This window comes from Erithacus rubecula (genome assembly GCF_903797595.1).
Source record: "Erithacus rubecula genome assembly, chromosome: 3".
Taxonomy (NCBI): Eukaryota; Metazoa; Chordata; class Aves; order Passeriformes; family Muscicapidae; genus Erithacus; species Erithacus rubecula.
This window is the reverse complement of record NC_136689.1, coordinates 126524738-126551426: the sequence shown is the minus strand read 5'-3', so window position 1 is coordinate 126551426 and position 26689 is coordinate 126524738. Positions and strand designations below refer to the sequence as shown.

General features: G+C 36.8%; 1 protein-coding gene across 2 annotated transcripts in view; it reads right to left on the bottom strand.

Moving 5' to 3' along the window:
• Positions 1-5349: 5349 nt before the first annotated feature.
• The window catches only part of MTDH (metadherin), a 33044-nt gene continuing 11704 nt past the window's right edge, over positions 5350-26689 (bottom strand). The window contains exons 5-13 of one of the 2 annotated variants that reach the window (XM_079300969.1): positions 25639-25707; positions 22962-23213; positions 20303-20389; positions 18410-18508; positions 16213-16337; positions 15546-15665; positions 13664-13783; positions 9785-9941; positions 5350-8180 (exon numbers count right to left, since the gene is read on the bottom strand). In XM_079300969.1, the coding sequence (XP_079157095.1) occupies positions 8110-8180; positions 9785-9941; positions 13664-13783; positions 15546-15665; positions 16213-16337; positions 18410-18508; positions 20303-20389; positions 22962-23213; positions 25639-25707 (1100 nt within the window). In that variant the 3' untranslated portion in view covers positions 5350-8109. The remainder of the gene's footprint in view (positions 8181-9784; positions 9942-13663; positions 13784-15545; positions 15666-16212; positions 16338-18409; positions 18509-20302; positions 20390-22961; positions 23214-25638; positions 25708-26689) is intronic. The other variant, XM_079300970.1, reaches the window with a different exon arrangement.

Genomic DNA, 26689 nt, shown 5'->3' with positions numbered 1-26689 from the left:
TACTTGTAACAGATGACTTGAAACAGGCACCTGAGGCCCCTGCCCTGTCCTAAACTGCCCCTGACAAAACTCAGCTGGGCCAAGACTACAGACTTTTTTATTCCTGAATTTATAGGTTTTATTCCCCCCCACACTATCACTGGTGGATTACATTCTTCCGTAATTCAGAAACCACATGGTGGTGGCTATGAAAAGGAAACTGTATAACATTGCAGTAACCTACAGCAGTAGAGTCTTTGAAGAACATGGACTTGTCAAAGTCTCAAGCTTCTGAAGAAAATCACCTTGATAACTGCAGAATGTGATTGATAGAAATACAATTTTTGAGATGCATTTTATGTATACCACAGGAAAAAAAACCAAATCCATTATGGAAAGACAGGTAGCAAGCAATCATGTAGAATTTTATTGTAGTCTGTTTTCTGTTAATAGTTTTACTGCACTCAAACAACAATGTATCTGGCCAGATTTATAGCATTTGGTAGTGCTATTTTTTTTTCCAAAGTACAGTATAAGGATTATCTGATCCAACCTTTCTTGACAAAAGCACAGTTGAGACAAGATGGCCCAACAGTGTATTCAGCTGGATCTCAAAAGTCTCCAGCGTTGGGGAAATCCACAGCTTCCCCAGGGAGATTATTCAAATGGCTGATTGTTCTCTTTGTGAAAAAAATTCCCCATGTGTCCAATTGAAACTTCCTCAGGAATAACTTGTACACATTATCCCTTTTCTTTTTCACACACTTCATGTAAAAAGGGAGTCTCCATCTTCTCTTTAAATAGTAGAACATGGTGATAAGTTCTCCCCTAAGCCTTCTTTTCTCAAGGTTGAACAAACCCAGTTCTCTCAGCCTTTTCCCCTGTCACAGGTTTCCCAGTCTGTGGCTCTTCTCTGGACTCCTCCAGCCTGTCCACATCTTCTCTGCACAGCAGGGACCAAACTGAGCACAGTACTCCAGTGTGGCACTGAGCAGAGTGGGATAATGACTGCTGGATCTCTGCTGGTGATGCCCTTGTGGATGCAGCCCAGTATCCTGCAGACTTTCTTTGCCAGCACAGCACAGCTCACATTGATCTGATTGCCCACTGGATGCCCAGTTCCTTTTCCACAGAGATGCTCCCCAGCTGGGTCAATCCCAGCCCGTGCTGCACACCTGTGTTTGCCCAGGTGCAAGTCCTTAGGGTTGCTCTTGCTGGACTTTATCAGATTCTTGTCAGCCACCCTCCAGCCTATCCAAATCTTCCTGCAGGGTGGTTCTCTCTTCCAAAATGTCCCCTTTCCCACTCAGTTTGGTATCATGGGGAAACTTCATCGTGGTGCACTTGATCCCATCTTCCTTATCACTTTATGAGGATATTAAACAGCCCAACATCAATCCCTGGGGGACCCCACTTGTGCCATGCTGCCCATTTGAAAAGGAGCCATTTAGCAGCACCCTCTGGGCACTGCCTCTCAGCCAGTTCTCACCAACACAAGGAGCACTCATCCATACCACAGCCCAGTCCCTGAAGTCCACAACTTCCCAAAGATTATGGAGAGCAGCCTTGCAATGTCAGCTCCTGTAACAGCTGACCCCCCACTCTTCCTTCCTGACACTATTGGATCTGTGCTTGCCGCAGCCTGGATTTTTGGTCCCAAAAGCCAGGGGCCCAGCAGGGCTGATACAGACAGAGGTGAAGGAACTGTTGAGAGCCTCTGCCTTTCCAGCATTACCAGGGACTAACTCTCCTGTCCTGCTTTTCAACGGGACAAGTTTTTGCCTTCTGTTTCTGTACAGAAAGAACCCTTTCTTGTATTTTTTGACATCTTGGCCAAATTCAATTGGAGTTGAGCTTTTTCTTTTCTAACTGCATCTTTTCGCACCATGGCAAAGTCACGTAGTTCTCAGTGGGTATTTATCCACGTTTCCATCTTTGGCATGGTTTGATTTTGAGTAGACTCAGAACCTCACTGTTAAGCCAAGGGGGCTCTTGCTCCTCCTAAATCCCTTATCTTTAAAGGGGATGAACTGTTTTTGTGCTTTCAGAAGAGCATTCTTGAAAAAGTCCCAGCACTAACTAGCTTCATTACAGTCCAGGGAAGCTTTTCCTGGAATCTTTTTGAAAAAAAATTAATATTGTGGTGATTTCTGACATGGCTGCAGGTGTTTTCCACATTCACTAGCTGCCTCTGTAAACAGGTGAAAATGTGAGGTTACTGATCTTTCACACTGCCTTTTGAAGACTTCCGAGAGCAGAAGCAAAGCTTGCACACTGTCCTTGGATATATGCCTGGCCATGCAGCCCCTCAGCAGCAGAGGAGAGCAGGTGAAACTGCTCCTCCTCTTTTGGCTAACTAGCTACAGCTCAGAAAGACACTGGTCTCCTGGGTCCCATGCCTTTCCAAAAGATAACTTAAAGCCTGGCTGTCTGATAGCAAGTCCAAGTTACAGACTCACATCAGAGAGGAATTCCCTCCTTTCCAGAGCTTTGTTTGCAGACAAAGCTCTAGGCATGACTTTATTTGTTAGCTACATAGGTAAGGCTGGCCAAGGAAATAACAGTCATGAAAAACAAATTGTGGCACCCTTTGTCAGAATAGCCTTTGAAAAAACCCACCTCAGTAACAACATATTTGGTTTATACTTCACTTGGTGAAGTATTTGAAATAAGGAACCTCTGAAAGTCAGAGTCTATTGAACAGCTAAGCAGAAATACTGTTAATATAGGACTTGCTATGTGTGAGGAAACAGGAACCACCTCATACTAGACAGTTTTGAGTTCATTGTGGCAATCTGGGTCCAAGTGATCCATGACTTACCCCCTGCCATGGACTGAATTAAAAATACTAAGCCAAGTTAAGGGAGCACTTGTCATGGTTTAACAGGTTGTTTGGTTTTTAGTTGGGAAGGGAGTCCATGGACTGTGGGGGTGGTTCCCTGGGGGAACCTGCTGGAACCAACCAGCTGGCTAGTTGTGAAGATGGACACCCAGTTAAGCCACTTAAAAGAGCTGAACATGCCTTAGTGAAAACACATTTAAAAAGGAACAAAGCCCAAGAAAAGCTCTCTTGCTTCCAGCCTTTGAACAGGCTGCTGGCCATACCAGGCTCTGATGCAGCACTGGCCCCTTCTTGGGGAGCTTGCAAGTCCTTTTTTTTTGTGGTGGTGCCACTGGGGGCCATCCCAACTCTGGGAGCAACCATGTGGCCAGGACCAGCGCCGGGGGTGCTCCCCAGCCAGGGCAGCACACGTGGCTGTGGCTATCTTGGCATGGCTTGCAGTGAACTTTCTTTGCTTAGCCATTTTTAGCCAGCCATGCTGTGGACAGAAGCACAAAAGCAGCAGCTTTTCTTTTCTTTTGGCATCCCACATGAAGGGAAAGCACACGGTGGCACCAGCAGCCAGCGTGACTCGCCTGTGTTGGTGGAGACCATGGGACCGACAGAGGCACAGCGAGCGATTTCCCCGAGGCAGAGCCTGGGTGAGATCAACCTTCCAGCCTGCAGAACTCTACAGAAACTGTCTGAGTTGAAAAAGCTTGAGAACAAATGAACCTACAAACACCAGAGAAAACAACATGGAGAGTGTGAGGTGAGTGAAAGAGTAAAATTCTAGATGAGAAGAGATTGAGGAGCCTTAGTCTAGGGCTGAAATTCCTTTCTGTGGCTACAGAAGATACGAGTGATGTATCAGACTTTGTTTTTTCTCTTTCCCTGTAACTCATGGAATGCATTGTGGAGATGCAGTGCTCTAACCACAGCTTTGAGCAGAGGCACCAGTGTTGAAATAAGCAGATGGTGTAGTAGCTGTGATCCAATGAGAAGCTTGAACAGAGAGATGAGAAACCACCCCAGGAAGGGAAGAAAACCTCTGTTCCCAGAGATAAGAGAACTTTTGTTTCTATACTAGAACAGCTCATCCTTAAAATTGTATCCCAATAAGGTGAAATGACCCATGGCGGTAGTTACGAGAAAAAACTACCAAAATGTGGGAGGGACTTCACAATTGCAGACTTCCAGGTGGCTGATTTGCTGTGATATTAAAGCCATGAGAGAATTGTTTCTTGTGAAGTCTCCATGGCATGGCAAGAGACTCCTCTCCCTAAGAGAGCTGAAAAAAAACTATTCTAGAAGTAGTAAACTGACTGAAAGTCCCAGGTTTCATCTCTCTGTCAGTGGGAAAGAAAAGAGGGGGTGGGGGAAGGAGAAGCATTCTGAGGTTTATTCTGATTTTCTTATTATTTTTCTTGTAATTCTGTTAATAAAGTTTTCTTTATCTTTATACCCTTTGAAGCTTGAGCCTGTTTTGCTCTCTTCCTAATCCTTATCTCACAGCAGAAAATGAGTAATTAATTGTAGTTGATGCACTGGCATTAGCTAGCACTAGACCAACTACAGCACTTAATGCTACACATAAGACAGAAAATATTTTTGTTTATGGCTGCAGATGTTCCTAAGCATATTTTTTAAAAGAATATTTAACATGAATTTCATGTTAAGAGTTTTAAACATACTTTTCAAAATACATCAAGACATCACAGTTTCAGTTAAAAAAAACCAATATTCCATCAATCAGAAACCTTTAGCTTGGTACAAATAGCCAGAAAGTCAAAAAGCAGAAGTCCAACTCAACTGAAGGGGCCCACTATGGAAAACAGACAATTTTAGTAATTCAACCAAATTTCAACAGAAAAAAACCCATGAATCATTAATTAATAACAGATTACATGATACAGAACACAGGCAACAATAATTCCCAGCCCCACCCATGAAGAAACAGAAATCATTTCATCTTACTCCCAACATCTACCCAAACTAACAGCAGTTCTGTTAGTTCTGCAGCAAGCAGCATTCACTGTGTCGCCACACTACTTTCAACTTAAGAACTATCAGTCATGCAGCCCTTCCTGCTCCTTTTCCCCTAAATCCATTTTGGCTGATGCTCTTTGTTCTTAAATGGAGTAATTCACTCTGAATTTTAACATCAAAATATTTTTAGCAGAGTATTTAAAGAAGCAATTAAAATTTTCAGAATTTTTTTTTTTTTCTTGAAATAATAGCAGAAAAATGAAGAAATCTTTTAGTACTGGCCTGAAAAACCAGAACTGCTCATTTTTACTCAGTGGTCACCAGAAGGAGACTCACAAGTACAAGTATCTGTGAGACACCTGCAAGCTGAAATCTTGACTGGCAACCTAGCTGAGTTAAAGGCACAACAACTAATACATGAACGTCTGCTTAAACCATGCACTCTGATGTCTGCACTTTTCAAAAGCCTTATTCACAGGAAAATTCCATGGCTAGGAACTATTAATATGGCAGTTTCAAATGAGATACAATTCAGTTACAACACAACAGTACTGGCAATATTTCTATAAATTTTGAAATGCTTTTAATATGTACATTCTTTCTTAGTAAATATTAAAGTAGTGCTCTTCACTTGCACTTTTTCTTTAGACTTCTTAAAGGGCATCAGAAATACAGTTTTCACTCCCCTCCAAACCAATGCACAGTTACCTTTGTAATAAGCACATATGAATTCTGTACACCTCTCCCTCCCCACAAAAGAAATAAAAATATGCCATGACTATCCAATTACACGTCATCACAAGTTTAAATTACACATACAAATAATTCCAAAGTATTTAGAAAAAACAACATATTGGATTTATGAAACCATTCCATGCATTCAGCAACAGAAAAACCCACCCAAAGAAAAAAAGAAAAAAAAAAATTAAGTTTCTTTAAAATGGTGTTTTTTGCTCTATCCAAGTACCAAAGTCTGGATTCAGTGTATCATTAAGACTAACCACTGCTTGAATCATAGAAACATGACAGTACATAGATAACCCAAGCTTCTATTTATAGACAATATGATATAGTTACTACCTCTTCAATGAATGTCAAATAAAGCAAGTTTTGCTTTCTAAGACACTGAAACTGCACATTAAGAAAACAGTAAGAGGTGCTGCTAAATAGGTAACCTTTTGAAAAGAAGACTAGGTATTTATATGACCCTGCTTAGCAGCAGCTGTTAGTTAGCAGGGTTCCTATGTTTTAGCTAGTTTATTTCTTTTTCCAGAATGACAAGCTATTTGACTAACCCAGAAATATCACCAATTTTTTTTCAAGAGGAAAAAAAAAGAATTTATGCAGTGAAAGTCCTTGGGGGCAGTCTTTCATTACATAAGCTCTTTGTATTTTCCATGAAAGAGGCTCATAGCATAACACAGATTGAAAACATATTTCAGACATACATCAAAAACCTGATTTCAAAGGGTATTTTTTAACCTTTACTATGAAGACAAGTAAAATTATTATTTACGTGCAAATGGCTCTGCATGATTTTGTAATATCCTATTTTTCATGTTCACCTTAAGATACTCATTGAAAAGCTGTACTTCATTTCAAAACTTATTTTACATGAATCATGACAAATATCACTCTTAAACGTTACTCCCTCCCAGTAAATAAATCAATACCATCAATATGCTCAATTTATTTTAACATATCAATTTAGAGTATCATGTTCCTGATACACAGGAGTTAATACCTGTGCAAGTCAGTATCCATTTATTAGGAAAGCTCTCCATTTAGCAGGTGCATTTTCAGTACAATTAAACCCAGCTTGCTGCATTCTCTGCTCTTGCCTTGCATTACTGTCAAACTGCAGTCCAGTACAGTAAGAGCTCAAGATTGTTGATCAGTACCATGTTACAGCTGTTAACAATTCTGTTTGTGCCACAAAACCAGAAGTCAATAATTTTAAAGTATCCTGACTCTTTAACTGAATTTACCAGGTGATGTTAAATACCATCCTTAGCAAACCAATCTTTGTAAAGGCTATTTACAGTGTACATGGCTGAGCATGTACCTTACAGACACAAACACATGTCCATACCACATCATTACAGTGCCTGAAAATGACAACACATCTTCAATGCCATTTCAATTAACAGTTTCAAGCGGGAAATGGTCTTTATTTTACAACTGCTTTACTTGCATAATTTTTATTATTTTTTTTAATATAAAAACACTAACTCCTGTCCAGAAGTCTAGACACATTCTACATACTACAGGTTAAGGCAGTAAAAAAATGTGTTCCTGATAACTGTTTTTGACAACGTCAATTAAAGCTGTCTGAAGCTACTCCAGTTCTCCAACAGATCTTTGAAATCCAAATAATTTGTCAGTGAAAAATTCACTTTGCTTTTTTCAGAGTTTTAGTAATACAGACAACAGAATTGGGTATGATAAGTCAACAAGTATTAGGAGAAGGAAAAGTTTGATTTCAGTTAATTTCACGAGTTTAGAAGTTTAAAGAGTACATTATTTAGGTGGGATTCTGAATCAACCAAGAACTGTAGGCAATGAAAAAGATAACCAATTTTATGCACATTACTGCATTCTTAAAAATATACTGTTATCTTCAATAATTCAAGTAAGGTAACAGACATTATAAAAAATAACTTCATGATCCATACTCAAGTTTCAAATCACATTCTCAAACTTTTAACCCAAAGCAGTTTTATTGTGTTAACTTCATATAATAAACCATGAAGGTTTGACTGTACAAATGATTAATGATTTGCACTTGTGATTCCTGCAATAGCTAGCAGACTTGCTAACCAACTTACTGTAAAGATATGGCAGATTATGTATTTAATCAAAGCACTTTGATTTAGGCATGAAACAAATTCAAATGGTTGACATTCTGTGCTTCTAACGCATCACTCATAAGAGAGGCAAGAAACACCAACTATTGTACAGATGATTATTTTTACAGAAAACTCTTCCTTGAAATTAATCTTTTATCTGCAGCTGTAGATGAGAGTATAATCTGTTGTAAACAGGGCACTGTGTTGTAAAACCAGTTTAACTTAAGATCTCTCTCCAAAAGTTGGAAAAACAGACTCTTCAGAATGTCTTTCAAATGTAGCATGTTCTGTTTGCTATATCGTAAAGTTACTTTCACTTGATTCCTTTTTAAAGATGTTTGTGTTCACAGCAGTTCTGTTTTTAAAAATTGTTTGAAATTTATATAAAATTCTGTACATGTTCACAAATTATTGCATAAACAGCATAATCTTCATGACAATATTCAGCAATACATGTCCATTTCAGGAAGTTCACGTTTCCCTTCTTGCTTTTTTCTTCTTTTTAACCTGTTTGGGAGATTCCCAGCTTTCTTCAGACTTTGCTAAAAAACATAACATAATTATAGTGTTAGGACTGAGAACATTTACACAGAATTGGCTTTTAAAAACCCATAATATACACTGTATTATTACAGTGATTCAGATCAATCAACTAGAAGTTTTATTCTTCTGCTTCAAATGAAAATAATTTCATTTGAAATGCATCTAAAACAATGCTTGCCAATTTCATCCTACTTTTTTATCCCAGAAATACTTAGGAGTTGTACACATCAAAGGGCATTAATTTTGCAAATGCATTATTTACAGCAGAGTCATTGTTATTTTCTGGCCTACTAGAAATAATGTACATGCACACAATTGACATGAAATGCTCACTTTTACCAGATTACACTGCTCTTAAATACTAGATATGTGACATGTCAGAAGAATACTTTTTAAAGTATTGAACTATGTAGAGATGCATGTGGTTACATGGAATCCATAATCCAATACAGAAGCACTATATAAAACAGACTGCCTTAAAGAATGTTGGCTGCCAAATAATCTTAAATGTTGTACATACTGAAACTAAGAGATGTTCTTTCAATCGCTGAGGCATGAATCAATGTCTAAAGATTTAATATTTTAGAACCAGAACAAAAAGTTCTAAGTTGATAGGTTGACTTGAAATATTTCATTGTTTCATGTATTCAAAACCAAGAAGCCAATTAATGCAGCTGAAGGAGATTTTGTAATTATTAAGTAATCATGTTTCTTCTGCAGTCATTAAAAACTTACTTAGTACTTTAACACTTAGCCAGCAACTTATTATGTATTGTCAGAATTTATTAATTTTATTAAAGAATCTGAATCAAAACAACTTTCTTTTTCAGGCAGTACCTTTCACATCCTCACTTCCCTTTCCAATTTCCTGTTTTACTGTGTGAGTACTTTTCTCAAGTACTCAAATACTTGTGAATATGAACATTTCTGTCAAGTACAACGGAGGGTTCATTTGACATTAATGGGCATTGCATATTTTCAAAAAACAATATGCCTTCAGCAATTAAGCCTTATCTGTGTGCTGTTAGACTACAAAAAACCCCCACCTAACACCTTTCTACTCCCAAATAAGCAACTATTTCCCTCTGGGGGAACATATGGAAGCATATGGAAGATGATGCTAATGAGGTAAATTAAGAAATCAAAAGACCTCAGTAAGCTGAAAACTGAATTATTTGTATTTTTCTCCAAATTTCTTGTAGCTAAATATTCTGTCAACTGCAATGTCAGTAACCATCTGCTCTCCACTGAAGACCTGCAAACAGCTCTTTGAAACAATGTTGACAGAACTCCTTAGTCACAGCATGGAGCTCCAGTCCCAATGGTGATGAGTAAATCCAAATGTCTGTTAAGGGCTGGACAAACCCAACAGACATTTTCAGTCATCCAAACATATGAAGCCAATTCTTCCCCACAATGAAAATAGCTATGTGAGGTGCTTTTAACTTCAAGAAGTTAAAAATATGGCAAGATGTATAAATAAGACACACAATGCTCTGATATGGCACTTTAAACTCAAATCCCAGGGCAAAGCCTTCATGCTGCACTCTATGGGGAAAAAGTACATCCTAACTTCAGATAAACTGCACTAAGAGATACTTACTCTGTGGAGCAGGCACACTGTTTTGCTTAATATTGGGACTAGAAACATCTGTCTCTTGCAACATCTGTGGCACTTGGGAAGCGATCTTGTCAGAATTACTCTCTGATACAATTACAGATGGCTCAGTAGAAACAGCAAGCGAAGGAGCCTCCTCAGACTATTTGAGAAAGAAAAATAAGAATTTCCAAAAGTTTTTTAAGCAATACAAAAGAAAAAAACTCTTATATGGTGTCATTTCAGCAGTATACTTAACAGTTGCTGAGAAGATGGCATTGAAAAATTAAGCCAATATTAAAATCTTTAAAAATTGAAAACAGACTGTAATACCATGACTGCCATCTAGTGCCAAAATTTTTAATTGCATATAAGCAATGATAAGCAATACTAATTCTTAAAATACAGCATATGCCAAGAAAGAGACCAGTTTATATATCACCAAGACTCTTAAAAGATTCTAGAATATTCAACAGAGATGTAAAACAGTGACACACATGCACATTTGGTTACAAGGTAAGCAGGCAAGTTAAACAGGACTAAATAGATAACTCAAACCCCAAACAAATCAAACAAAAAGCATCTCCAGTCATCCACACTAAACACTCTGTATGCTTCTAGAGTAACAAATATTGGCAAGTGCAGTCAGCAAGTATTTCAGTGGAACTTACTGCAAAAAAACCTGCCAAGTAAAAGGTAGTTGTAGTATTTTTCAATTACCTACTTGATTTTGAATGTTCCTACTACAGAGACAAAATGTAACTGTTCTAGTGTGTAGCCCTTACTGTAATTAAAATGACAGCAAAACAGGAAAAATATACTTTGACATTCCAATAGGAAAGCCAGAATATAAAAAAACCAGAAGATCCCATAGCAAATCACCAAATAACAAAAAGCTTCAAAAAAGAATGTATTGGAACACAGTGTCTCAGCCAAGCAATAAACCCCAAATTTTAAGATGCTATTAAGAAATCAAAGCTGTTGTGTCACAACAACCAAGACCTGTGAAGACCCAAACAGTGAAGTCTACATTCTGGATGCAGAGGTACAGATCCTACATCATAGTCACCAGTTTGTACTGCTTCTATCACTGTAATGTAAGCATCTCAAAAACTCAGAGCATTCAAGAGAGCAAAATGATACAAATTTCTTGTTTAATTGTATCATAATAAGGAAGAAATTAAACAGCTTCAATTGAAAAAACCCAACAAAAAAACCCCAACCCAATATAAAGGACACAGTTCTCTAACCTTTCATTAATAGTTTGCTGTGCTCTTACACATGAACTGAAACAAGATTTTTTAATATCCATTACTGCAGTAGTTTTCTCCATTCACTGAAAAATTAGCAATCTCAATTTTTTTTAAATACATCAACCATGCTGATAAATGAATTCCTACCCTACAGGAATTCCAAGCTTAGCCAATTCTAATGTTGTGAAATAGTTAGCAATCATCAGCTACATAAATAAATCAACTTAAACTGTGATTTCCAAAATAAAAGGAGGACATAAAGCTTCTAGTATGAGGTAATCAATTCAGGTAACTATTAGTACTACAGTTTTTTTAGGGCAGTCACACTTGACCAGCAGGAAAAGCAACCCAATTATGATTTTAATAGTGCCACTGTCTCAGGTTGACTAAGAAACATGTTGCAGCTTGAGTATTACACTGTCTAGTGTTACTGTAAATGTAATGATACAAACACATACAGCACTATCTGAAAATACTTCTGTCTGAATTTTGGATACAGGAAAGTGGGTAGAGATGAAAACTTTAAAAAATGGGTACTGTTTGATAGGATATTCTCTGCTAATTCAGAAAGGAGGCCTGAAACAACAAATAAAGCCTATTTGATAATATAAAGGGTTATATGCCTAATTCAATGCATATAATTTCAATACTGAAGTAGTGACTTGTCAAACTGTTACTTCTTTTTCCAAGTCTCTCTCTCTATTTAAAACTTGTGCCTGCAGATAAAATGCAGTCCAATGTACAGCACAGGGGAAATACCATCACCAGATACTGTGATGTGAAACACAAGGTTCAACCTTCAGCTGTTTCTGAAGATATACTGAATAGTAACTTGTTTGTGCTCAGTTTATTCTTCCCTATATTTCATTCTCATGTTTTGGAGCATTTGCTCAAGATTAAACTACTTACCCTGGAAACTCAAGTCATCCATTTCACACATCACAGACTGTGTCTAAAACTTTTTACAACAGCCAAGTCAACAATATCTGAAGGAATCTTTGCATGTGTGAAATTACAATGAAGCCAAGTTTCATGTCAAGGAGACTTGATAAAGACTGACAGACCACCTGCACTGTCAGATACAACAATTCACAAGTTGTCCTTTACCAACTTCAGTTCCAGAGAATGTTAATAATAATTTCGTTTGTCCTTTGCCCCCACACCAAGTTTAATACAGAACATATCTTGTTTCACAGTTACCACTTACACAGCTGTACATGGACATATATATGAAAATACTGAATTTAAGATTCAAGAGAACAGAAGCCCTCAAGCCCCTCAAAAACAGCACAGTGTAGGTCTATAGGAGATGCTGATGCCATCAAATTATCTAGGAAGCTGGGTGTGATTATAAACAGTAAAGCACTGAGCAAAGTCTGCTGGAACTGGGCTTGTACTTTGGCAGTGCCAACAGCTTAACTGCAGATATTTTTCAAATCAATTTGGATTTCTGAACAGCAGAAGCTACAGTCTTCCAGGATGCCTTTTTCTAGAAGTCAAAAACCTGCCACCTTGACATCACAATCCAAGTTTTCTGTCTACACATTTTCAGCTAGAGCTTCTAAAATAAAAAAAATCTCACACTTCCATGAATAAAGCCACTTGCATACACAGGCAACTTGCATACACAAATACAGCTTAAAAAAAAACACCACAAAACCCAACAATACACTAGTCAGATACAACAGGCAGCTGTTGCCAACATTGATTTAAGATTGAACTGATCTAAACAAATCAGTTGTAGTAAATAACTGTAGTAAAGCTCTACTTAGATGTAGGGTATTTAGAGTAAGGCTTAAGTATGTCTGAATGTGCTTTTCAAGACATTTTCAACCAAAAAAGAACTTCTGTACTTTTTACTTGGTGACTTGCAGCCTCTTATAAAAGATTTCATTCTAATGTTTTCATTTGAATTTTACAACCTCAGTATTTTTATTTAATGCTTAGCAGTATTAAAACTCAGTTTTCTAACGCAGACTCTGTGTCACTAGAGTTGTTCACTCTTTATGGAAATAAAAAACAAAAATCAAAGCACTAGAAATATTAAATATTTTACACCTTCCTACAATGTGATGCTTTGTAGGGTAGCAGTATTAAGCTGCTATTTGGAGAAAGACTGAAAGATTTTGTATTCTCTAGAATAAGTTTCAACTGTGAGCTGAAGCTAACAGTTTGTGAATTGGTTCAAATAAAACCTTTTCTTATTCAGTCATTAAGCTCAGTACAGCTATCAAAAATGCAGTCTAAAATTGATTTAAGTCAGAAAATATTAAGTTTGTAACACTTAATTCTACTGCAATATACAGCAGAATATGCCACTGGTCTCATGCTCAGACCTTTTAGTTCTTAGGTTTTCTTAGTTTTAAACCATTGCTTGAATATTCAAAGAAGAAAGTAACTTGCCAGTAAAGAAAGCTACTATTGATTTGGAAGATACTGCTTTTCAGAGCAGACACACTTTTAAAAACTCTGATCTCTACCTAAAATTCAACTGTCCAGTTACCTTTATATGTGTAAATGTACAGCCTGAAACAGTATTCTTACTGTACCCTTGTCTACACAAATTAACGTGTCAAATGACTTGAGCACTTCCAAATCAAATTGTAACATAAATCAAATTTTACATCCCTACCTTAGCTGGTTCACTAGTACTTATGGTCTTCAAAGAAAAAGCTCTTTCCTGCTGTGCTTGAACTTTTGAGGTATCGGCCTGAAATTGCTCTCCAGCTTCTCTATCCAGTTCTTCAGCATCCTACAAAAAGGGGAGTGGGAGGGGAAAAAAGAAGAGCCTGTGTTTGCAGTCAAATTCTGACTCTTCTCCCCTGTGAATGAGTTTTGTTGCCATAATCAGCTTCTATAACTCAAAAAAATCCATAAAAAAGAATAATTGAAGTAGTGGACTCATACTAGCCTATGCTAACGCTCAAAACACATAAAACAACATAAAAAAATACCCACAGAATCCAATAAAACCGAGAAAGCAGGGTGCTTCATGCAGTTTATAACAAAAATCCATCTCAGAAGGAACTGCACTTCACACTCCTGTTAAACTATAAGAATGTGAAATTAAAATGAATTTACTCTAAATACTCTGCAAAAGTGTCACAATGACACTTGACTGCTCTTAGTTCTATGTTTTGTTACAAGTTTTGAAATGCAAGCCTGTATAGTTTTCTATCCTTATACTTTAATATTTTTGCAACCCAGTTTAGTTTGCCCTAAGGCCTGTACAGAAATTGAAAATATATCCTAAGTATCCAAGAGTATAAACCTTTACTCTTTAGACAATCTACAGTGGAAAGTTTTCATTTTAAATGTGGAATTAGAGTGGTTACACTTGTTAGTGGCAAAAGAAGAATCCTGTGGTTGTGAAGAGGTCTCTAAGTTTAAACTGGAAACACTGTTCCTTCACTTATTTCCTTATGAAAATATAGTCACAGCCTAATGTTGATTCCTGACAGGAAGGAACACATACTGGCTTACTCCAAGCTCTTCAGTTAGTTTCTACTGCCTTGAAAAACACTGAAGTCATTAAGTGAGTGAGTGTGAACATTTAATGAGTGTGAACTACATTAGAAAGATGAAGATGCTTAAATGAAACATTACATTTTCAGAGGACAGATACAAATTCTAAATGGGTTTGAAGCAGGAATGACAAATGAAGTTACTAAACTCTTACAACAGCGGCAGCTTCTGTGACGTATTAGCAGCTCAATCTACTCCTATCAAGCAAAATTCCCAATGAACCATGAATGGCTGTCACAACAAACACAAGTAGGATGCCTTCTGACCATGAGCTATTAAAAGCTTCTGCCCATTAGTAAAATACTTGTTTCATCTATTCAAACATGATGCAATTTCCGTGTGAAGTGCAATCTGCTTTTGCTATTTTTACAAATCTGCTTCAAGGAAAGTCTTCAAAAGCTATTTAAGTAACACAAAAAACTCCAACCATCTTCAGTTTGAAAATACTCTTTCCCTCGTTGAAATATGACTCACAGAGTTTGAAGCATTGGCACTTAGTATTTCACATAATTCATATTAAAACAGTACTTCAAAAAAAACCCCATTATATTCTCACATAACTGTACTTGAAGACAGCTTAAGAGAAAACCTTGGTATCCTTCATTCTCCTAACTAGCTATAATCACCAAAGCAACTGTCATTCAAAGGACATAAGGAAAAGGCTTCCTATGCAGAGGACAATTCCACCTGGAAGTATCCATACAGTGCAGAATCCAGATTTGATAGAAAATAAGTAATTCAGGATAAATACTTTCCATGTTGTGCATAAATCCAGCAAAACAACAAATTACCCTACATTCACCTAGTGAATACAACAAATTAAAGAAATAATAGTAAAATAAGAATGACTTTAACTCTTAAACAATTGTAAGCAATCCAATTCCATAAAGGAATCAATTTCCCAAAAATAATTTTTGTTCAAGATACTAATATCCAAAGGCAATTTTGTGAATTCCTTTCAATTGCCTTTTAAACCATCCAGATTTTACCTGTGCAGGAGAGTTAGCTTCTTCACCCTGCTTCTTCTTTTTCTTCTTCTTTTTCTTGGATTTGCCACTTGTAGAACTCTGAAGAATTGGCTCTGCTTTTTCTCTTTCATTATCTGAAATCTTCATATGTGAACAGAAGGTATTTAGCTCTTAAAATGACAATGAAACATACCTTCTATAGACTAAACATAAATTAATAGCTATAAGGAACTGCATATACTAGTGGAAATGAACACAGTCTCATCTGTTCAGTTCATTCTTGAAAGAACCACATTCTTTTACATGCTATCTGGTATTACAGGTAGAGGAGTTGGGAACAGAAAAGGCAACAGACCACCAGGCACTAGGGGCATGGAAATGGTCTTTTTCATACTGAGAATTAAATATTGTCAAGAAATATTTATAAAAAGAGATCTAAACCCTCCCAGTCTATACTGATAATGTAGTCTTTATAATTATGGCAAGATAAAAAGGTTTAACATGGGGCTAAGAGATTTGTCTCTTCTCAATAACATTCAGTGTTTTCCTTCTCTGTGTACAGTCATGCTACTCTTAGCAGTGTAACCCTGATGAGAGATTACCTTTATCATTACCCTACAAGTTACTTTAAGAAATGGCAGTGGTAAGCACAAAATCTTGGAGCTAAGAAGAAAATACCACTTTTTACCTTCTGAGCATCAGATCTCACTTCACGCTGAGGAAGAGAAGCAACTTTTTCTTCATCTACCCAGTTTCCCCACTCTTCTGCTGGTGCATTCCAATCAGAGCTTGGGTCAGCAGAAGAAAGTCCATCTACAAAGATTAAAAGGTTTTTTTCAGGAATATTGCCTTACTCTACATGCGCTCATTTTCAGTTTAAAAATGAAAAAACCCCTACACACATATCCACTTCTTGATATCATTATATAAATAGTAATCTCCTGTATTTCTGAAAAAAAGGTAAAGACTTGATCGATAAGTGGAGGACTTTTAAAGTAATGACTATGACAGTGATTTTACAGAGCCTAATCACAGCAGCAGCTAGCTAGATGCAGTTGCTTCAAGGTATTTTTTTTACACTATGTGAAGAGGAACAAATTTAAGAGTTGTTCTCTATCTTAAGCTGTTCGCTGTATCTTCTTTCTACCTTGCAAAAAAATTAGGATTAACTGTAATATTGATCACTCTTCGTAAGATTCCTTTACAAGTCATGTATCTGAAACTGTAAATTCTACTAATGACTTATACCATTGAGATTTTTAATAATCTTTCTTTTCTAAGATTCTTAAGTCCATACTCTATTTTGTTATTATTAATTTATGATATGATAGATTTAAAAGGTCAGTAACTTAAAAATTAAAAATATTGAAGGGAAGAACTAAGCCTTAGACTGTCTGCTTACTAGAAAGTTGCAGCAAGCTCACTTTAAAACAGAACACATTGTAAAAGTTCTCATTTTCATTTCACATTTATATTAATATCACAAACATTTCTCCCCTCCACTCTATACCAAATTGAAGAACAGGTAAATTTGATCTGCCAACTATGGTGGGATTCAATTTAAACAACTAAAAATAAAATAAAAACAAAAAGCAGTAATAGATAAAATTAAATTTACTGGCAAACATTATGAAGCCAAAAACATACTAAGAGATCTTAAGATTAGTTAGAATACTTAGAATAGCTAGAAAGTTTCCTAATAAAATATTATCTTAATGACACCTACTTCAGATACTAAAATTTGCTGATTTGAAAAAAAAAAAAAATTACTCAACATGACATTTTTCAGTTTGTCTACTGCCCTCTCAGTAGTTGCTTAAAAAAAAAAAAAAATTCCATTCTTAGTAATAATAAAAACTAGTAGTATTTGTACATACAGTTAATTTTCTTGTCCTAATCCTGATAAAGCAGTAGGGTGTATCTGTGTATCACTTTGGCCTAAACTTGCATTTGCCCACTTCTGTTAGTGTACTCTTTAGTTGCAATTTTGACACAATTCTATTAACTGAAGATTCAGCCATAAACGTTCTATGCTCAGATATGTGAATCAATTATGCTTTTGATAGAATGTAAAACTGATGACTTTCAAATGATTAACTGAAATGTACTTTCCTTATCCTTAAACTAGATAAAACAAAAGATAAGTTTCAAAATTATCTGGTAACAGAGCAATCACACCAACAGTGGTGGAGTCAAGGACTGCATCAATCTATTCCAGTTTTCCAGTCATTTAATTGCAGTATGTTGTTCTTAGAAGGTAACATGCAAGGCTTTTGTCAACTTCTGGAACAATTCTTCAGGTCAATGCCTAATGAGATGCACTATGCTTTTTCATAAACAGGGTGGAGCAAGTGAGGAGTAAACACCAACTTTACTACAACTCCCAAGTAATTTCAGTTCTTTGTATCCTGTATATGCTTCCTATATACATAAGAACTTCCTGATGTTTGCCAAATGAGAAAGCAAGTTAGATTAAATACAAGAATATGATGTCACCTTAATGTTCCTGTAAGGTACAAACATGTAGAAAAACTGACTCAAATTCTATCTACTACTAAACACGTATTTTGCAGAATTGTAGTACATTTTTCTCATCACTTGCAGCAAGACTTTTATTATAAAAGATTTTTCTACCTTAAAATGCATGAGCTCTCCCTCACTTCTGAGTTTGATTATCCAACTCTTTTTCCTAAAAATTAACCACTTTCTATCAGAATTTATCAAAATACTTCTAATACCTTCAAACTATCTATTAGCTTACAGAAGTCAAGCATTCCAGGTGTTTCCTCAGATACCCACCACTGTCTAATACAAGTTGTTAACATAAATAACTACACTGCAACAGTAATTAACATTTTGTTTATGAACATTTTAGAGGAACATACTTAACCCAGACCATTCGTCATCAACAGGGGGTTGAGCATGACTTAAATCCCACTGAAAATCTGAAGTACCAGCCTGAGAAACCGATTCACTGTTGGAACCTGAAAGGGAATCAATGAAATTGCACTTGTGAGTTAACAACAAGTTTTCTTGGGGAAGGAAGTCCAATCCAAGTAGGAAAGGAAGACAAAAGGCTCAAAGAAAAGCAGCAGATTTTAAGGACTGCAGAAGACAGAAAAATTAGTAGGCTCTTGTGCATGTGGTATGTTCAGAAAACAAGGAAGCTGAAGAAGGAAGACAAAATAAAGTCATGAGAAGTACACGAAAAGAGATAACAGTGAGTAAAAGCAGCCTCCTCAAACTGAAAAACACAATGAAATTTTATGGGTAATAAAATTGTTACCCTGTATCAATAAGGTCTCATACAGGGAGAAGTTTAAGAGAAAGGATCACTAAAACAAAACCTCATTAATCACACTGCAGATCAAACAAATTATACATTACTAAGAATTAAATTCTCATTTAAAGCAAAGGTTTCAAGAACATAACAGCAGCAGGACAGTAAGACCAGTACCAGTCATGATAACAGAAAGTGTTACATATCAAACATAACTGTTTTCAGAAAAATAAGCAAAAAAAATAAAGAAAAAACCCCAAACCATTTCATAAAAAAGTAAAACAGAAACTAATTGTAAGAATGAAATAAATTAATATTTTACTGTATGATGAAACTTCTGAAATTCAGTTTGAATAGAACCTGGGTTATTATTTTTTACACATACACCTCTGCAAGAGACACCTCAGATGACAGAAACATAGACATGTTTTCATTTCTTTTGGGGTCACTTTGCATTACAACATTGTTGGCTAAGGTGCATCGAAGAAAACTAATATACTTCACCTTTCCATATTTGTCTCAAAGTTGAAATGATGGTGTTGCAGCTGAATCTTAACACAGTGTGCCATCCTACTTTACTGAATAAAGTTTCACTAGTTTTAGCTTAGAGACTGAGCTTGGATTCAGGGTGGTGCTTGGGATTGTTTTTTTTTTTTTAATTAGAACTCTCTGTACAATTAAGACACTGGACACTGAGCCTGAGTTCAACAGTCAAAAGCCTGTAAACTGCAATACAAGCAAATGTAGCCTAAGTGCATAAGCACTTGGCCAGCTACTTCTGAAAAAGAAAACTACCATGCAAGGCTCAAGCAAGGTGTAAGCAAGCAAGAGCAGAAAACCTGACGTAAGATCCCTTTATTGTATAATAAATCATTGCAGGACTTATGTTAGGAGGACAGTTTTGTACTCTATAGCACACAAGCCTTCAAAAAAGAACACCCCAGAGCTTCAGCATTTCCATTTGTCATACAGAGAAAAGACTCAAGACTTCAAATTCTGCCTATGGAACATATTTTTAAAGTAGTGATTCAGTTCCTTGATGGGGAAAAACTCAATCATCAAGTAACAATCCTCCCAGAAGACTGGGGTAAATGGGCTTTCCTAGAAAGAAATCTTCAGATCTCTAACTTGAGACATCACGACATTGCTCAATCTCTTATGCCCATTATTTAGACTTAACACACAAACAAGAAAGTTAAATAAGAAATCACAGAATCATAGAATAATTTGGGTTAGAATATACCTTAAAGATCATCTCATTCCTAACCCCCTCTAGTTCCAACCTTCTTACTAATATTCTGTGATTGATTTAGCTTTTGATTATCAAACAGCTACTTTACTGTATAATTTCAGCATAAATAAAATTATAAGTGTCTTCCACTTCTTTGCAGCATTGTTTTCAAAGAAAAATGAGAAAATGCAAATTAGTAACACTTGGAAACTCTTCCACCTGGTAGAGTAGAAGAGAGTGGAAAAATCTTTGGAAAGGCACACATACCAGAAACTCCAGGAGTTAATCCAAATGAGGAGAAAGAAGTAGAATTCTGTTCAGAGGTATTAATCCGTGCATCCACGTTCCAAGCAGCTGTGGGGGAAGGGAAGAGTGTTGAAAATTTAGCTGCTTAATTATGAATCAGATCAGAAAAACATTGGCTAGTCCAGCCATGATGACATTTCACACAACTGAGGGCACTAAGGAGTTCTGATAGAGATGTTCCTTTATGAACACACAGCTTGAAACAATTTTCAAGCTTTCCAAGATCATCTTCCCTTTACAGCCTTTTCTATATATAAACTTCTCACAAGAGAGAAGTAAATTATTTTTTGAGCCCCATACTATTATTCTTCCCATTACTGCAATCATGAAGTTTTGAAAAGTACACCTAGATAGAACACAGCTTGGAGTACATTACATATATATATGCTAAAGAATAGAATAAAATTCAGAACAAATTTTCACAAATAGGAGATAATTGCTTAAAAACGAAGGCATACTAGACTGTTATATATAAGGCAGAAAATAAGCAGAAATAGCCAGTAAAAATTACTAGTGACTTTTATTTAGAATTACACTTACTTAACTGGGGGAGAGGGGGTTAAAAACCAGACAGGTATTCCAGATGTTGTCCAAAAAGTAGACAATCACCATCCCCTCAATTTAGACTCCTCTGTTAATGCATCCTAGTATACTGCAGGTGTCCTTTGCTGCTAGAACCTACAGCTGGCTCACGTCCAACTTGGTGCCCACCAAGACCCCTTATCTACAAAGCCTGAATTCAGGCAGTCAATATCCAGCCAGGGTTGCTTCCAACCCAGATTCAGCACTTGACATTTGTCCTCACTGAACTTCCTCAGGCTCCTGTTGGCCCATTACTCACATCAGGTTTAGGCCCTTCTGGATGGGATCCCTGATCTGGACTGTTGCAGCCACCACATTTAAGTTTGGTGTAATCTGGAAACTGGATGTGAATGGTTGCCTCCTCCAGGTCACTTACAAAGATGATCAACAGGACAGTTCTAAGTACAGCCCTGTGACATCCCCCTTGTCACCAGCCTTGTTACTGACCATTACCTTGGGCCTGACCAATTTTTTACCTGTTCTAGTTTGGATACAACAATACTGTGAGAGTCAGTGTTGAAAGCATTAGTCAAGGCATCATGAAAGACTTTCACTGCTCTCCTTCACCCACAAAATTATTCTTTTTACCAGAAGCAAATCAGCTTGGTAGACATGATGTACCCTCAGTAAACCAACAAAAAGCTGGTCAGTCACTATGAACTGCCTTATTAGAATACAGAGCACAACACAAAAAAAGCCCTTTACTTCTGCTTGGCAATGGAAAAGCTTCCAGGGGTATATCAGATCTAGCCTCAGGAACTCAATTTCAAAATATGCCAGAGAAATAAAACAAGGTCTAGACTTCTGCAGATTATGGCTGGGGTAGGGCTGTGTTTTGGATTTGTGTTGAAAACAGGGTTGGTAATACAGGGCTGTTGCTGAACAGTGCTTACACAGAGTCAAGGCCTTTTCCACTTCTTGTATTGCTGGCAGTGAGACAGCTGGAGCTTGTCTTCCCAACAAGAAGCTGGAGAGACACAGCCTGGAGGGGTGACCCCAACTGACCAAAGGGATATTCCCTACCATGCAGCAACATGCTCAGTATATAAAGCTGGAGGAAGGAGGAGGAAGGGAGGGACATTTGGAGTTATGGTGTTTGTCTTCACAAGTCACCATTGCATGTGATGGAGCCCTGTTCTTCTGGAGATGGCTGAACACCCGCCAGCCCACGGGAAGTAGAGAATTATTTCCTTGCATGCACAGGTTTTGCTTTCCCTATTAAACTGACCTTATGTCAACCCATGAGTTTTCCAGCTTTTCTCCTTCTGACTGTCTCCCCCATCCTGCTGGTGGGAGAATGAGTGAGTGGCTGGATGGGGCTTGGCTGCTGGCTGGGGTTAAGACTTGACAAGACTGAAGTAACACTGCTGACTACAAAGGAACACTGCTTTCCAGAAGAGATGTGGACTACTTAGACTGAATCGTGGGAAGGGCCATGCTACAGCATTTACTAATAAGCTGATGATTGTTGCCCAGTGAGAAATCAAGAAATCTCTTCTCCATTATTACTACGGACAGCACAAGTAAAAAAGGCAGAAAATTGTACTGAGCACTATAAAACAATTTCTAATGAGAAAAAGAGCATAACACCGAGTGTCTCAAGTTGAACAATGTTTGTGCCTGGGGCCTAAAAAAACACCTGCCAAAATCGTGCACAGTTAATTTGATCATATTGGACCAACAGAATAGACTTACAACCTGGCCTTTAAGACATTATTTCAAATAAATTACACTTCAAAATGACTTAGTAATCATCTTCAGAACTTTATGAAAGTGATACACAACATTACATTCCTTCACAGAAATGATTTTATGTCAGATAAACTCAAAAACCCCAGTTTAACTGTACACAGAGACATAGATACTAAGCCACCAGAACTTGGAGGAAACAGAAATTGTTCAGTTAACATTTCACTAGACCACATCAAGATTTTTAAAATATATAAGCATAAAAATATTTCAGAAATTTTTACAGATATGTAAAAAATACATTTATGTAAAAATGCTTATGTGAAGCAAGTTCTTGGAAATAGCTTACCAATAGGAGTGAACAAAGAACGCTCTTTCCATGGCCTGCCCACCAGGCTTACTCCCCAGTCCTTCCCATTTCCATTAGCATCTCCAGTGTCTTGGCCCCAAGCCAAAGTTTCAGTCTTCCTCTTCCCAGCTGCAGTTGAAGGAACAGATGTCCATTTCTCCTCCCCTACACCAATCTGTGAGGAGATTTTTACAGACTTCTCATTCCAGCTTCCTCCATTTACTGTATGGCTTTCACTCAATCCCGGAGAAACTTAAATGCAACAATAACAAAAGGATTATTTAAAATAAGAACTGGATGAAGAATTAAAATATCCCTTATATGCACATTCACTTAATAAAAAAACACCCCAAATGAACAGCAGCTTTGCTACCCCAGTGTGATACAGACAGGGTTTGCTGCTCTGTCTCAACTGATTTTCCAGTTCAGATGATATGCACCATCTGCCTACTTAACTTAAAGAGGGAGGAAAAAACAGCACCAACTGCACTTCCTTTCCTCATCCCTTTCTTTATAGGGCTGATGTACTGGGGAACTGGTGCCTCTAAAAAAATAGGTGAGGAGGGTACTTTTAACACTGTCAGCTAATTTATCTTAGAGAGTACAGGCATGACTTGTGGAAAAGCCCATGCACTAAATAAGAGTATTTTCTGTTTCGTAACTGCATGCAGTTCTCCAAGCAGGATGTAGATGAAGTATTAGAAAATATCTCCTAAACACTACACAGTATTTACAAAGAACACAGGTATCACACTGACCCTAGAGTGCTACACAGTAAGAGAGAAAAATCACAGTAACACTCAATTTGTAACATATTTTGTAACACTAAGGTAAAAGACCACAACACTGCCAAGAGTCTGTGTTACATGTTACCCTGATGAGAAATTACTAGCCACTACAGGTTTACAGTATACTTTGAGAAGTCAACAGTACACTGAGACAAAGATGATGACAGAAGTTCTAAAATTTATGTCCCTATAAAATAGAAGGACTAATGCATTCAGCCTCACTTCCTATATATCACAAACCTTTCTCAATATATCAAAAGTATATCTTTCTCTTTTTATATATGAAGTGGAAAAAACAAAAACTGCTCTCCTACTACCAGTTAAGAAATATTTGCATATTACAAATGTAACACTTAAACAGTAAGCCAAACCCTCATCTCAGTATCAAGTCTGGTCAGTATCATTTGCCAACAAAAAAAACAGACCAAACATTTTATTTTTCAAATGAGCTTGGAACTCAGGCAGCATGAACATGGCCAATTCAAGCTGGCCTCACTGACATAGAATTAATTAGGTGAGATAAGCCTAGATTTTCTCAGAGAAATCAATTCCAAACACAGACATCTGTAAGATCACCCCCACTGTACAAAAATCACTGCCCTTTCTCTATAGCACTAGCATTGCTCCTGTCAGTCAACGTCCTCCTGTGTAATATGGGAAAGGTAACAAAAGAATACTGAAGAGACAGAAACCAAACTGCAGTTGGAAGGAAAACCTTTTTGCAACTTTGAAAAAGACAGCTGAGGCCCTGAAGCAGGAGCTTGATTCTACTCTGTTTATTATACTACACTTTAGTCAAAAATTTTAACTTCTAAATGACCAGCCAATTTTCACTAAATCACAGAAAACTGAAGATTGAAAAGGATCTCTCAAAGTCACCTAGTCCCACCTTCTGTTCAAATCACAGCTAATTTTAAAAATATATCACATTATTGAAGTACTGGAAACCATAAAGTCTGATTGTCCAGAGATAGTTCAGAGTATCTCATTAAGAGCTTTTTTCCTCATGTCCTGTCAGAATTTCCCCTTACTAAAACTTGATTACTGCCTCCTGTCCTGCCATTAGGCATCTCTGAAGAACACGGCTCCCTCCTCCTGTGCCATGGTACAGGAAGTTTGCATGTGAAATAGAGCTCTCAAAAACAAGCAGAAAGGGATTAACTTTCTGGATCTGTGCTTTTAATAACCCATTTGTTGATGTGCTTACTTACACTAGCTACTTTAGATTCAAGCAACACAGTTAATGTTGGCTATAGGTAGAAAAACCATCTTGATTTTATTATATCAAACTAATTCTCACTTCAAGTATTATTACAGCAGTATCTGTTACTAGAAAACTGTTAAGATTCACTAGTCAAATATTTTAAGCTGTGTATGATGTACCAAGTATATTCTTTTCATAAACATGTATTTATACGTAAGAACTTTCAAAATGAATGTATTTATGTATCTCAAAGGAAAATGTAAAGAACTGAGCAACTTGTATATTCATCCTGAAACAAGTGTAAACAATTATCAGGACTTGTGAGCTCTTTGCAGTTATAAGGGTTTTCTTTGAGCAAATATTTCATTAACACAAATAAATGAAAAGCTAGCATAAATTATTTTTCAGCAGAGCTCAAAAATAGATGTTATGTACATTCTGTACATAAAAATTTTTACAATAAGCAATCTGTCTGAAAATTCAAAATATTGAATTGTATTTCTACTTGTAACAGAGACTGTTTTCCACTTCTTAAGAAATTACTGCAACTTAGAAGTATAACATTTGTATAGCCAAAAGAGCCAGATGTTCTGTGTCAGTAACTTAAAATTCTGCCCCAAAAGTTTTCACTTCTGTATAATACTTCTCTAGTTACTTAGGATGCCCAATAATGAAAACTTTTTACCTTGTGGAATTGATGACTCCCCCTTTGCAGGTTTAGAACTGTTAATCTGTGCATTCAAAAGTGCATCACCTGATTAAGAAGTAAGAGGAAACAAAGCTACATGAAGCTCTTCTAAGCAGCAACAGCTGTAAAAATCTAACAATCCACTACTAATATTTTAAGAATATATTACTATCTCACAGTAAATTAAGACAATTCCAGAACACTTAATGATAAAATTAAAATGCTCTGTTTTTTATTATTCATGTTTATGTTGCAGACAGAACAGACTCAAAATGACTTAAGACCCATATACCAAGTAACTGCAGACTTCAAAGAACTTCAGCTACTTTCCCAATGAACAAAGAGCATAAATCTATAACACAGGTTGCCATTTACAAGCAAAGAGTGGCTCTAAGCATTTCAGACCTGTAACTATTTCTAAACTTCTACCTTACCATGAATGCACTAGATATAGCTGAATTCTGTTTGGATTAGTCTTGTACAAGGTGATAAATAAGATACAAAAAAGGTATGATACACAAAGGATTCTGACTGGAGATGTTACACTAGTTATAATTAGCAACAGTGAATAGAGACAGTTGGAACTACCATTTCTTGAAGCTCTGTATAAAGGGATAGGAAAAGAAAGGCAACAGGAAACTGATCTAGTCCTCAGGGCAACAATTACGCACTCAGTCAAGGTGCAAATGAGTGTCAATGAAACAGGAGGGTGAGGCATACAAATTTCAACAAATTGTTTCAAGGTACCAGAGAGTTGTTAGGCTCAGTCTTTCTGTCACTTTGCTAGAACATCATCAAGTTTCATTTAAATAAAGCACCTATTTCCCAGTTTTACCCAAATATGAATTCCTGTGCCTACACACACTTTAAACCAGCCCATGCAAATCTTTTGTTCCTGTAACAGTAGCAGCCATATCTATGGAATACTCACCTACAATAATTGATCACAAAATCTCAGCTACAGGTATCTTACCATTACAAACAGCTTTAGTACAGGATGCTACTAAATCTACATTGGAAAAAAATGCCTACATCTTAAGCAGTGAAT